Source organism: Haliotis asinina, chromosome 7, assembly GCF_037392515.1.
Source record: "Haliotis asinina isolate JCU_RB_2024 chromosome 7, JCU_Hal_asi_v2, whole genome shotgun sequence".
Classification (NCBI taxonomy): domain Eukaryota; kingdom Metazoa; phylum Mollusca; class Gastropoda; order Lepetellida; family Haliotidae; genus Haliotis; species Haliotis asinina.
In genome coordinates, this window is record NC_090286.1 from 52198802 (window position 1) to 52213359 (window position 14558).

General features: G+C 38.8%; 2 protein-coding genes across 6 annotated transcripts in view; one reads left to right on the forward strand and one right to left on the reverse strand.

The window, feature by feature from the left end:
• The window catches only part of LOC137290244 (uncharacterized), an 84504-nt gene extending 77969 nt beyond the window's left edge, over positions 1 to 6535 (reverse strand). Inside the window, exons 1-2 of the mRNA XM_067821007.1 lie at positions 6445 to 6535; positions 6175 to 6281 (exon numbers count right to left, since the gene is read on the reverse strand). The gene's annotated coding sequence lies outside the window, so the exon portion shown is untranslated. The remainder of the gene's footprint in view (positions 1 to 6174; positions 6282 to 6444) is intronic.
• LOC137290263 (multiple epidermal growth factor-like domains protein 10) lies at positions 1264 to 10556 on the forward strand. Of its 5 annotated transcripts, none has more exons than XM_067821051.1 (5): positions 1264 to 1333; positions 7815 to 7898; positions 8721 to 9230; positions 9677 to 9809; positions 10383 to 10556. In XM_067821051.1, exons 2-5 carry the CDS (start codon positions 7820 to 7822, stop codon positions 10522 to 10524), a joined length of 864 nt encoding a protein of 287 aa, XP_067677152.1. In that variant the 5' UTR covers positions 1264 to 1333; positions 7815 to 7819; the 3' UTR covers positions 10525 to 10556. The 5 variants fall into 5 exon arrangements, with proteins under 5 accessions (XP_067677152.1, XP_067677147.1, XP_067677148.1 ...); XM_067821046.1 differs by lacking the exon at positions 1264 to 1333 and adding an exon at positions 6261 to 6451; XM_067821047.1 differs by lacking the exon at positions 1264 to 1333 and adding an exon at positions 7022 to 7213.
• The last annotated feature ends 4002 nt before the right edge of the window (positions 10557 to 14558 follow it).

The window sequence follows — 14558 nt, forward strand, 5'->3', positions numbered from 1 at the left end:
GCCAAATACACACATACATATATACGATGCAGTTAGGTGATTTAATTATATTTCCGTGTACATATGAAGGATGTACGATAATGTTACAGTGTTCGGATAATCTGAAAGACTCAGCCTTGCTACAATGTTACCATTCAAACACTAACACACCGTGTTTAATACCTCTGACACTGCACTTGAAAGGAAATGGTCTAACTAGAATAACAATAGCGAATATTGTCTTTTTTAAAGGTTGCTCCGAAACTTTTATAATTCTAACTTACACTTACGCTGCGTCAAAATGTAATATTTCTAAAGTAGAACGAGTATCCTTGACCTAAAAATACGTGTTTGAAACATATGAGACACCCCCTTACAAACCGGTCAGCGTTGAATATGTCATTATGCCTATGAATTAATGTTTCTCAAGTTAATCAGCCTTACAAGGATGTGAGTATAGAAACACAGATGTCCAAAAGACTAGTGACTGATATCAAGAGCATCAATCGGCGCAAACGGCATGACCACAGGTGTGGTGTTAATAAATCAGATACAGTCATCACGGTGACTGAATATTGAACACACGTGCCGTAAAGGCTCGACACATAAACCCCGATAAAATTTAGACAATTTACAAAGTACCGATTAGTTAATATGGTATCACTAACGTCATTTGAAAAATTCTCAGCTCTTTTGAGTTGTATATTGTTTAACTGAAAGAATATTCGTTGTTGGTTATAAACATCGGTATCTTCGAATTATAACATTTCGCCGGCCCACCAAATATGACAGTGACTTATCACTATATATATGTTACCATTTCCTGCTTTTTGTAACGATTGTTTTGGGCTGTTTTGTGGTTACATATGGAATAATATCCGACAGGAAACTGCTTTAGTGAAAGTCTCTCCAAACGCTGATGCCTCTATATCATAGCTATCTGACATATTGCTGGAATATTGCTAGAATATTTGTTAAAAGCGACGCAAAACCATATTCTCGTACTCAATAACCTTAATAATATTTCTTAATGAAGGGTACATTAATGACATCAGATTCTCACAGGTACACACATTCAACCCTTCATTTCATCCAACCACTATCACTAGCCCTTCTTAAAAAGAAAACACCACCCATCCACTGCACCCCTTATTACAACCCCTTATTGCCAACTCCCTACAGCAGTGAGTCAGCTGCATTCCCTTTTGCAATATCTGGTAACAAGAGACACGCATGAGAACCCCGCCACGCGGCAAGAGAACAAAGACTCAAGTAGACAGACTAAAAGACTAAGCAGGGAAGTGTTTTGATGATCAGAATGTAACGTTTAAACGCATCGCCAGAAATGTTCAAGGTAAATGTTCACACTTATTTTAAATTTCTATTTAATTTTTATAACCCAAAACATTATAGTTGTCTGGCAGCTCCATGCAAACGTCAAATATCTTGGGGAACATCAGTCACGAACAAAGGATCTCAAACCAACAGCCTGACTCTCTCTCTCTCTCCCCTGTTTGTAAAATCCTGAACTATATCAGTGTGTATCAACATGCTACATGTGTACAGCAGGTGAATGGTCATATGGTCATGGTACGGACGTACCAAGGCATGTTATCAGTTACATGGAAGATTAAAGCACTGATGTTAAGCACTAATGCCATCATTTTGACTATCAATACTATTAAGTAATTTGAAAAATTCATAACGAATTAATATATAACTTCATGCCGTTCATAGCTACCTCCTATAGGTCATTTTGGCAATGAAAAGATGTACTGAAAAATCCACTACAAGCAATTATGCTTTCACAAATAAATATATAGCATTTATATACACACACCATCAATCGATCGAGTGTAAGCAACAGTACACAATGGATGCAAGGTTTCGTATATGTATTAATGACATCTCTGCTAATAGATTGACATCAACTCTGGTGTCAGACAGGGGTGCGTTTTGACCCCTACACTTTTTGACAACGACTTGGCAAGGACAACAACAACAACAACAACAACAACAACAACAACAACAACAACAAATGGAATGCGAGAACTATAGTACGTTTAGTGTTTTATGCCGGCGGCGTTCCTGTAACTCATTGTGAGTTCATTTTTTATAAAAATCCTCTTTTTCCTTTCCGTCAGCGTTTTCACAATAGTTGTCCGTGCATTATTTCTGTTGTTTTTTAAGGAGGAAACCCTGGGTATGTGCTTGTTAACTGGACCATTCATTGATGCAGTTTTGGCTATTTCATCTTCTATTTCGTTTCTTTTCCAGTAATTGCCTAGGTTTGATGATAATACTCTGATGGAGTATAAGAGGACAGGGCTTGAAGTGATGATTTGGAGTCTGACAGGATGACATTGTTTTTCTAGGTGAATCGTTTCTCGATTGAACAAATATTATAGATAAGGAAACAGCCAAATCGTGCACCCCCTGGTATATTTTGCAATTTCGAGTTTAGAGGTTTTGACAATAAAATGCTCAATATATTGTATGGCAGTTAAATTGGTGTTAAATTGAGATATGGGCACTATGAGCAGTATCCACTTTCTCTAACAGATATAAGAACGCTTAATATGTCATCATGACTATAAACGTGGCTAAGGTTGGAATTGAACAATGGGGGCAGTTAAGTGTTACCAAAGTGCATTAGGGATAGATGGTGAACATTATTTACTCCAATGAGAACATGAGACACTTGTATCTGAATATATTATAATCCATATATGTATAAAACAACTCTGTCTTCAAACGATGTAAAATATACTAGTACCTAAGCAAATATCTGTGTCAATGAAATGAGGTGAGACGTTTTCCATGCCCTGGAATTGCATGCTGCGCTTTAATTGTGTATGCTGGGCATAAACGTAAAATAAACTTGCCATTAATATCTGTGTAAGACTATATATATATATTTTCACAATTTGTCATCTTTGGCATCGACAGGGTCAGTGTGAACATGGAACCTATTTCTACTTTTGCATCCCTATTCTTATATAGAAGAGAAAAACATTGTAGAGCAGTAGGCTTGAATTTAGACACTATCGATATAGACACTAACTTTAACATCACAAATAATATTTATTTCATGAAACATCCGCTCACAGAAGAATAGAATACAAATCTGGCCATGATAAATTTTACACACATCACATACCCTAAGTAACAATCTCGCTGATGTCACCTAGGCCTCGCTTACTGCAACAGTTAGCAATAACTTGCAACACAATGCAGCGGTATTCATAACGGATGTATTCGTACGCGGGATTTACGCAAAGCGATTTTATACAATTTGTGACAGCCATCCTTCGATAAATCCACAAATCCTTAAATATCGCACATACATCTGTCTCGATATATAGATCTAGAATGACCATGGCCATGTCTATGACGGTCAGGTTGAAAAATAACATACGTCACCAGTACATGGCATAACGAGGCACAACGACCGGAATCAAAATGAGATTCCGCTTCCCTTTTCCATAATACATTGTCAAACGTTATCTGCACTGTATGGTAGGATTTTCTTACTTTGCGTGCTAGAGCCAAGAAAGAACATCAAGTATCCTCGCTCGCAAACTGTAGATCACTTCACTCTCGAATCCTCTACCCTATATCTCGCCTCTCTGACAGCGTAACGGGGAAGGAGTGGCCCTCACGTGACAGCTTGTTTGGCCGTATGTGTGTCTCTTTTCCTTCATGGGTTACCCTGATCAGAACAAGTAGTCACATGGGTAAACATAATAGATTATCTATATTTAATCTGAATATTACAGTTCACATAGTTATACTCTCCTGCTGTTTCTCAAGAACTCTGTGTAGTCTCACATCCTGTGTAGAGTGAATACTTACAGTCACTTTACTATATTCACTGAGTTGTATCTCAAATGTCTCACACCCAGTGGAGACTGAATATTGCAAGTCACATTACTAATAATTAAAATAATTCTCATTGTGTACCGAATGTCTCACATCCTGTGTAGACTGAATACAAACAGTCACATTGCTATATTCCGACTGTGTTTTTTCTGAAGTGCCTCACACCCTGTCTTTACTAAAACAAATAAAACTTAAAAGTCACAGTGCTATACTCTATGTTGGAACCTAAAATGTCTCACATACACTGACGACTGAATATTGTCACATTGCTATATTTTCCCTGTGTTGTTTCTCAAATGTCTCACAATCTCTGTAGACTGACTATTACAAGTTACATTGTTGTTCCATCTGTTTTGTATCTCAAATGTCTCATACCCTGTGTAGACTATCTATTATAAGTTACAGTACTATATTCGATCTCTCTCTCAAATGCCTTACACCCTGTTTAAACTGGGTATCACAGATCATACTTCTATGTTTCTTTTTCGCTGTTTCTCGGATGCCTCACACCCTGTTTAAACTGGGTATCACAGATCATACTTCCATGTTTCCTTTTTGTTGTTTCTCGGATGCCTCACACCCTGTGTATGCTGAATATTACAATTCTTACTTTTATGTTTGCTTCTTATTACTTATCATATACCTCACAGCCTACGTAGACTGAATATTACGAAAATGATTTGCAATATTTCGTTCTTTTTCATTTACAAACACATCACAAAATCTGTATAATGAATTTCAAAAATCATATTCGTTTCTTCATCTTATCTTTTCATAGACTTGTTTGTTTACATGTCTTCGTTACATGACTGAAGTACTACTATACGGATACAGGCAAAGCAAACCCCCATATATAGGTAGAATTTGTGAATGTCGGATTGTGACAGTAGGCAAGACAATATTTCCCTTCCAGTGGCCATACTGCGTGAACACTGATTTGCATTTTTGTAATTATAGTTTTCACTACTGCTTTACATTTTCACCAACCGGAATATCTTTCTGAAGATATTCTAAACTTAGACCCTGTGCAAACTGAATGTTACAATTTACAGTACTACATTTCACCTTGGTCGTGTCTCAGACACTGTATTCCCTCTTCGTTTTTTACCAAGTACCCCACTCATGCGTATACTGAAAATCACACGTCACGTATCCACAATTCTTCCTTGTTATTTCTCAAATGCACAACATGTGAATTTTGAATATACTAAATCATACATATAAAATTCTTGCTTGTTGTTTCCTGAATACTTTACATGCTGTTGGTACTGAATATATCTGTATTTCTTCTTTGTTGTTTGACAAACATTTCAAAACGATTTGGAATTAATTCGTGTAAATATGTTGCAGCCTACGTTTGATTTCAAGACTCTCTTAAGCTCTAGGACATGCTGGTAGGAGTGTATGAGGTCACAGAGTGCTCTATCCCAACCCCAAATAACAAACTATATTTTAAGAGATTAAACATTCACAGGATATCACCAAAGCTCCGATGCTTCTATTTCCTTTTCTAATTACAATTACTACTCACCTCACTACTCAATCGCCTTAATACTCACACTACTCAGAAAATATAGATTTACGAGAGATCAAACATTACTGGTACTGTTGGTGCCACTATTACATTGAACTAAAACGGTTATAGTGCTGTTAGGAGTGGTATTTACAAGTATCAACCTGAACTAAAACTGTTCAAGAGTTATTCATTTTTACCCTACAAATGTACAATAGTATAAGCTGTTTCTGTGTAGTTCAAAGTGAAAATGCCTTCAGCAACCCATGCTTGCTCCAAAAGGCGACTATGCTTGTCGTAAGAGGCGACTAACGGGATCGGGTGGTCAACCTCGCTGACTTGGTTGACACATGTCATCGGTTCCCAGTTGCTCGAGCCGATGCTCATGTTGTTGGTCACTGGATTGTCTGGGCCAGACTCGATTATTTAAAGACCCCCGCCATATAGCTGGAATATTGCTGAGTGCGGCGTAAAACTAAACTCACTGATTCAAAATGATGATAAAAATACATATTTTTATGTAACGTTGCATCATTATGTAACATATTGTGAGATATGTGGGAGGAGTGCTTGTGTCGAAACGTAAAAATGCAAAAATACATTGTACATCCATATCATGTAAGGCGTTCGTTCAAATTGTCCATCTAGATATATTGCACAATCTTAAAAGAGGTAATGCCAATGTTATCCACCCGCCTTTCTCATATGTAGCCTACCTGGTAAATTACAAACAGTTACCAACTAACCTTTCCAATGATTGTGATACACATTACTCGTCAATTTGTTGCCAACTTACTCACCTATATCTACACCAAGGTAGCACGATTGATACGACCTGCGACGATTCATGCATTACAACCTCCCATCCACTGTGTAGTACATACTCATTCAGGGCAAAATGCCCAATCTGAAAGTAGAAACACTAGGTCAGGATGAACTGTAGATACGAAAAGGTTCCGCCTCTGATGGCGGACAGAGTAGGTCGTGTGCTTTCCACCGTTGAAAACACCAGGTGACGACGCTGAATACTCTATCAGACATATATACCAAACGTCTATGTCACTACTCACCCAAAAGGTAAGTGAGCTGAACGGAGGGCTCCACACAGGCGGTACACATTTACTTGAGTATTGCGCAGTTGGGGCTTTGAGTCGTCTTCCCAGCTGTACTGGGAAGAGAGATCCTAATGTTCACCCTATGATCCTTAGACACAAATGGCATTTTCCTAACGAGTTCCCATACAGTATATGTATATACATTTCATACTGCTATACTACCATGTACTGTGCTTAAAGTTAAACCTGTGTTATGTAGTAGGTGTAATTGTAGAGTGAGGTATGTGAACATGACCAGGGTTAGGAAGTGTCCGGAGACGTTCTGTCAGTCATTACATAATGTTCTATATATACCACAACGAATGCTGATTAATCTGTAGAGTTACTTAACCACAGACAGATAAACACTCGAATGCACGCGCTCATACACACACACACACGCACACACATCGCTTTAGAAAATGAACGTACCTATTATCACACAGGATCAGGGACATGACATTCATCCGACCAGACTTATATTTGGGACATTTGTTCACACCACAGCTATGCGTGTTTGCGAAGTAGGTCATGATAGCTTTCCAAGAAATCTAGCTCTCCCGGGGAAACAAGCTACCTGTGTAGTCATGCACATGCGCTACCCCGCCTCCTATACCACAGCCAACGATCACAGCTGCACCGCTCAGTGATGATACTGGCGTTTGTTATGGTGGTTTGTGAATCTTCAATTTGGGAAGGAGGGGAACATGCACACGAAATACACATCCGGTGAAGTATGTTTGAGGCAAGTATCCCGGGCTGGTATGGGATAACTGTCTCTTCAAATACGGAAGTCCATCAGTGGGTCCACAACAAGTGACTTACTAAACGTAATTATAAATGTCGACTTCAGGGCACTCCATTCTGTAACTAATGTCACTGTAATATTGTAAACTGCCATTAATTATGTAATAAAATCAATACAAAGCTGGTGGTTAAAACATTGGTCACGCTGAAGTTAGAGCCTCGTTCTAGTAGTAATGCTTTTTTCTGCTATACCTAGCCGTGATGTAGCTGGAATAATGCTAAAACCAGATACCCATACTCCTCTTTTGAATACTATTCTAAAATACATTCACGAAAGTGTTAGGTATCATAACTCTGAAATGATGTTTGTTTTAAATGAATTATTATTTGTACCAATGTATCTTAAGTGACATATGTATTGTTTTTTAAATGACCTCTTACAATGCCCGTCAAGAACCCAGCAACAAAAGAACCTGCGCATGCCTCACACCAACTTTTAGCCCAATGTTCAACACTCTCCCTTTTTCAGCAAAGTTTATATATTAGTAATTTAGATCTGATTCACAAAGGAGTATGTTGTTTGTTTTTTTCTGTTCCAGACAAGATGGACTATAACAGACACAACCCGGTGGCAAGTCTGATTATTATCACTCTGGTGAATGTAATTCTGCTCAGCCAATACGGTAAGATCACTTTGTTTATAAGACAACTCGAATTATACACTGGATACTGAGTTGAGTGGGTAGAGTCGTGGATCCGACAAACTCCCTGTGATATTAAATTTTGTTAGGAGCAATATTTTTGGTCACCACTTGAACGTATAATACTTGTTTATACCACGAAGCGATATGGTCAGTCAGTAAAATCGTCCAAAGTGTATAACTTTAAATTAATTTATACGTCATCAAGTGATAAGCAATAAATATATATCAGCTGTTCATTCGAACTGTAAAAACCCTGGACTCTGTATATAAAAACAGAAACAAATAGCCCAATATATTTTTACATAAATATTTTACTTCATATTAATGGCTGTGTACTATATTTTTATAACAAATTCCATGACATGCAATATATCACGGAAATATTTACTTTTTTTTGCAAACGTTACACGTGAACGGAAGTATGTTTTTGCTTGTATGTTATTTATTGCTATCTCAGTAAATATAGGGCAAGTACAAGAAAGATATTTAAAACAGACTTGCGCCATATTAGAAATATATACTGGACAGCAAAAGAACGGCAACGTTGGTTTGTTTTGTCACGTTTTTAAATAGAACCCATAGAAATGAAGGTTTAAACGTTTGTGAAATTTCATTGTTTTTGGAAAGTTGCGTTTCTCTTGCTGTTTCGTATATGTTCACAGTACTGTATTGTTTCTGTATATGTACTTGTGTTAGATTCGTCCAGTAAAATATATTGTTTGCATTAACACCGAACCGTATGTATGTAGTGCAACGTCAAACGTGATTAGCACAGCAATAGTGTACTGTCGTATGTTGAAGGTGACACCAAGTGCGTGTCTGAAGCTCGCCGAGTCTTGAAGGCTGGCTGTGAGAACTACTGTCCCGAAAATCAATGTCCCGAGGAATGTACTGACTGTATCAGCGGCTTCTATGGGCCTGACTGTAGACGGAGCTGTAGGGGACACTGCTTGAAAGGACTGTGTGCCCTACTGGCCAATGGTCGAGCCATCAACTGTACGGATGGGTGTGTGTTGGGGTGGAGGGGGTTAACATGTAGCACAAGATGCAAGTATCCGTGTCTTGAGTGTGACAGATATACAGGAGATTGTGTAGGACAATGCAGGGATGGTTTCTATGGAGCTGGATGCTTAGAACGATGTCCGTTTCCATGTTCCAAGTGTGACAAAAACACTGGAGTGTGCTTGAACAGTTCCTCTGTTAATATTGACCTAAGTCTGCAGCAAAACGACATGCCTGTAGCATTACGTCAGACACACGTTAACAACACACGCACTGTTCACACCAGCAACAAGTCACACAGCAGTCGAGGTAAGGCACTGACAAGAGTGGGTGAGTGCGTTTAGTTTTGCGCCGCACTCAGCAATATTCAAGCTATATGGCGGAGGTCTGTAAATAATCATGTCTGTACTAGACAATCCAGTGATCAACAGCATGAGCATCCAAATACGCAACTTGAAACCCATGACATGTGTCAACCATGTTAACGAGCCTGACCACCCAGTCCCATTAGTCACCTCTTACGACAAACATGGGTTACTGAAGATCAATTCTAAACCGGATCTTCACAGGTTCTGATGTTGAAGTCAACTATGTACTATATACTATTTTTAACGATGTGAAACACTTTTAGTCCAAATCCGTTGTTCATTGTGGCGTACAATATAAAACTAAAACTTAAGAGTTCATATCACATGTATCTATATGTTTAATTTGAACAAATGAAATGTGTGAGAACTATATAGTTCCTGTTTCAGATGCACACCAACACTTTGCCACGCCGACAACAGCCTTCAGTGACAGATGGACAATATCCGCATATTTTCCAGCAGCAATTGCTATATTGTCTGCAGTAATTACCTTCGTTATTGTCAGTTTCACCTTCCTCAGGTACGTATATGTTCAACAGTGATGCCGAGATATGCATAAACAATCCACCTGCCTGCCTCATGTCACACAATTGCTGGATTAATGCCTCAAGACCTCTGCTGGGGATTCTAGAGTATGGAATGTCAAAAACTGCACATAAAACGTGTGTTAGGATAATCCAGTGACTGACATCATGCAACTGAGATACATTGATATGCATTCATCAAACCCATTAGTCGCCTCTTTTAAACCATTTTCTGCCGTTTGTTCTTAAGGATTTCATTTGATTGCGTTCATGATGTAACTGTTATGTTGTCGGCAGGCGAAAAACAACATTCATATCCGAATAGAAGACAATGACGTATTTTATTGCTGGTTACCATAGTCACCACTAGTGTGACAACTGCACTGGATCTCAAAACATATCTTAAATGTACGCGTTGTCCACTGAATGAATAGAGCGGTCATATGTGTACAGAGGCAGTCCTAGATGATATCTAGATGGTATCGTCCTAAGTAAGAACTTTCAGTTTACGATAGAGCTAATGCAAATTGTCACGATATAATGAAATGTCGTCATACTCTGTTTCACAGACTGAAGGCGACGATGGATCAAAAGAGGAAAGGATTTCAGCTTGTAAACTCAACACAAACGAAGAGTCTAATCGGCTCCTCATGTTCCAAAGTGATGAGTTTCAACGAACCCATTATCACCGACGTATCCGTATGTGCCTGACGATTCATGAATAAATGCAAGTTATGAATACATTCTGGAGTTAGCTTTCCATTTTGATTGGTGCATTGAACAATTTGATAAATATTTTGGGGGTTAAAATTCCAAAGTTCTGCGAAACTGACATAACATTAATAAGGGCCTTCTTAGCACGAGATTTTAGATCTATAACACCTTTTGTAAAGTTCATGGTATGGGATAACACAAGTCCAAGATAGTTATATTGATTGATAATAGACACATTTTTGCCATTCAAAAAACATTTTTCGTTACAGGCGACAGGCCCACCGCTTCTAAAGATAACTATGTTTGTTTTGTTAAACTTAACAAATAATTTCCATTCATTTGTATAACGTTCCAAGATATTCAGTTGGTTTGTTTGATTGGCATGATTAGCATGATTAGAAGCTGGTGAGTGAGAGTGACAACTCTTGACAACGGTATAAGGATCCATACCGAAACGTCGCATCATATGTAATAAAGAAGTTGTTATCCATAAAGAATCTTACCCTCTTATTCAGTTGGTGTTGTATATAGTATCTGACACTAAAATTACATCATCGGCAAAAAGGAGGATAAAGATTTCAGTCATATCTTGGACCAATTGCATCCCATCTTTACCTGAATTAGAAATATCATAATACAGTTCGCGTATGAAGAAAGAAAACAATACTGTATATAGGGCTTAAAATACACCCTTGTCGAACTCCCATGGGACAGACGAAAAAATCGGTGTCATCATCAACGCAACGAACACATGATTTAATATTCAAATAGATAGATTTTAAAACAGAAATTACATCTTCCCTTGCAAACCAGACTTTCGTAAGCAGTGCCGTAATTTCCACAGAGTCAAAAGCTTTCTTAAAATCAACAAATGCAACATAAAGTTTATGTTTATTACTCGCCAGACACTTTTGTATTATCGCATATAGTGTAAAGTAGCTGAATAATCTTTTCTAAAAGCCGCCTGGCATTCAGGCATTAAATTTCGTTTGTTAGCTGTCTGGTGCTAACACTCTTGCGGACTTATTCTCCTTTTCGTATTTAGACATATCCCCATGATGCAGGATTCACTATAAAATTGCTCACAAAATGTCCTCTGTTGAGGAAAATACCTCACCGGTGACTGACAGTCGAAAGACACTTCTATCAACCGAGCGGTATAGTGGAGCGTTTTATTATCATGATGCAAACACCCACTGTGAATGTCCGCGTAAACTCTCCATTTCCTAAAAAATAATGCAGCGTATTATTTGCAAGGAATTTCGAGTCACGAATCTAGTTTAAAGAAGATGTGGATCCAATGGAAGCGAACTGTTCAATATTTCGAAATTTACGCCTCCCACTTGACAAACACCTTCGTGTTCGTTTTCATGTTTGACTCATCAGTTTTCTTTGATGATAGCTTTCTTTGAAAACTAATAGAGGATACCAAACGACCTTCCGTGTAATACCATTTTTATTAAACGAGTTAATGATTTCGCTTTCGCTCGTTTGATACTAAATCTTTAATAAAAGAGTTTAATAAAAAGGATATTTCACGGAAGCGAGTTTAGTAATCTGTTTATTACTCGCCAACATAAATTGACAGAAACTGAAGCGAAATTCCCTACAGTGTGATCACTCTCAGCTTTCCGCGAGTCAAACAAGGGCTATTAAAATTGCTACATCTGCATTAGCATTGTGACGTCACAACTATGAACCATTTTGACGTCTTACGTCAAGCGGTATTACACTAGTGCAATATTGCCGTAAAAATATTACACTTAGGAGATAAGCATCATGTGTTGGCCATTTTCCGGGTGTCATTGAGTATTTGAAGCATGGGAATGCATTTGGAACCGACGGCGTCAGCCGGAGGTTTCAAATGAAATATTCCCGTGCTTCAAATACTCAATAACACCCGGAAATTGGCCAACGCATGATGTTTATCGACATTGTAAACACAAAAGTAAACCAAAGGGTTTTACTGTCTGCACTCGTTTACATCGAGTATGGGTTCAGGAGTGAAGTGTCCTCAGCTGGCCGTTTGAGCTGGTTCCCATGGTAGCATCTGGAGTTGCTCTTTTGTGACGTCATTCTTACTTTACGTCACAATATGATTTGAATGACGTCAGCACTGTTGATGACACAAGAAAACAATTGTTTACGTGTCAATACGCAGTGAATAGTCTTTCAGTTTCCAGGAATCTAATACCATTTGATCATGTTTTTCAACCAATCAGATTACAGAACATAGTAACGTCTGGTTTACACTGCAGTATCTTCAAGGGGCAAGTAATAAAGCAATATACACGATATCGGGATCCTACTAACTTGAATAATTTTATAAAAAGGAAAACATAACGTGTTCCTCACTTGTTATAGATACGATAGTATCTACTTATTACATGTTAGTAAAATGGTTAGTTTATGTGGAATTTAAATAATAACCAACGGAATAATTCGCTTCAACGTGTTGGCATACATATCAGGAAATAAAGTATTCATCGCATAATTTCTTTCCCGAAGTCATGACAAACATCATACACGAGTGATTCATCCCGCGAGTCACCGCTTGATCAATATTGATAGCTGTATTGCTGTATGATTTGCGAACACATAAACCTCAACCCATTTTGGGGGGTTAAACATTCTTCTTTATTCGGAGTGTGTTACAAACTCACAATGCCTTAAAACCTGTTTTCTCCCTTTTCACATCATAAAAACGGAAAAGTAACACACTTGACCGAGCAAATCCTTTGTATTCTAGTAAGAAACACACATGACGGGTTGACATATCCCAGTATTTGACACTGTGCAACGTACAAACTAACACCAACAGACAGCCTGACTGCCATGCAGGATATAGTGTGTGACATGTGTATATCATGGAGCAAGGCCAAAAGGTGTTATTGCATCTCACGCCTCCTGTCCTTATATATTGAAGTTAAATACATTTTACAGTGATATACACCTTGAATACGCAGATGTTTTGAACAGAGTATCAAGTTGAGACATTGCAATGTAAATGCACTGTGATGCTCTTGACTTGAGACATGCATATAATAATAATAATAATTTACAGAGACTGTCCAACACCTTGTCAGTGGATGCCCTTCCTTGGCACAAACAGCATATCTTAAAAGACATGATGGCATGGCTCACTGCTTTTACTATCGTCTCCGCCATGCCTGTGGCTTTGACCCCGAGGTCCATCCATGGTACGACCCTGAACATGTCCAGGGCGTCCTGGAAAATGATGCTTTTAAACTTCTCTGGAATAGGCCAATATACAGCCTGAGACGAATTCCAGCCAACAAACCTGATCTTGTCCTTTTTGATAAAGCCAATGAAATTATTTATATCATTGAATTTTCTGTCCCTTTTGACAGCAATGTGATTGGCAAGATTCAGGAAAAGCATGATAAATATGCGGACCTCGCCTTCGAAATGTCTCGCTTGCATCCCAAGTACACTGTCGTCAGACTCCCCATTGTTCTCGGTGCCCTTGGTTTGGTACCTCCTGATCTCTTGGCGCAGATCAGGAGAGTGCCCGGGTTCTCCACCGGAAGCACACCCCTTCTGACAATCTGGGTAATGCAGAAGGCTGCAGTGTTGGGGAGCCTCCATATTCTCCGCAAAGTTCTTGGTGGGTTCGACCAGGCAGTGTTTCCTGGGAGAAGTCCCATTCGCTGTCTGGGCTGCGTGTAGAGGGGGCGAGGGTCCTGAGCTGATGATGAGCTTGACCAGCCTGACTGTGCCAGGATCACCCGAACCCTCTCTGCTGCATTTTCATTCTAATCTGTAAAAAATAATAATAATCGGATGATCCTCTGGTGATGCACGTCAAGACTCACGATGAAAGCAAGGAATTCCACAGCTATTTTAAGCGTGCCAAGGTTGTTGGACACAATTTGAACTTTGAAGTTGATTTTGCTCATGACGATGTACTGCTGGACGGTACAGTGATGGGAGTAAACCAGGTGAAGTCTTTCACCAAGTGTGCCCAGAGTCGGTCCTTTGTGGAGAAGCTTTCTGAGAAGCCATTGCAT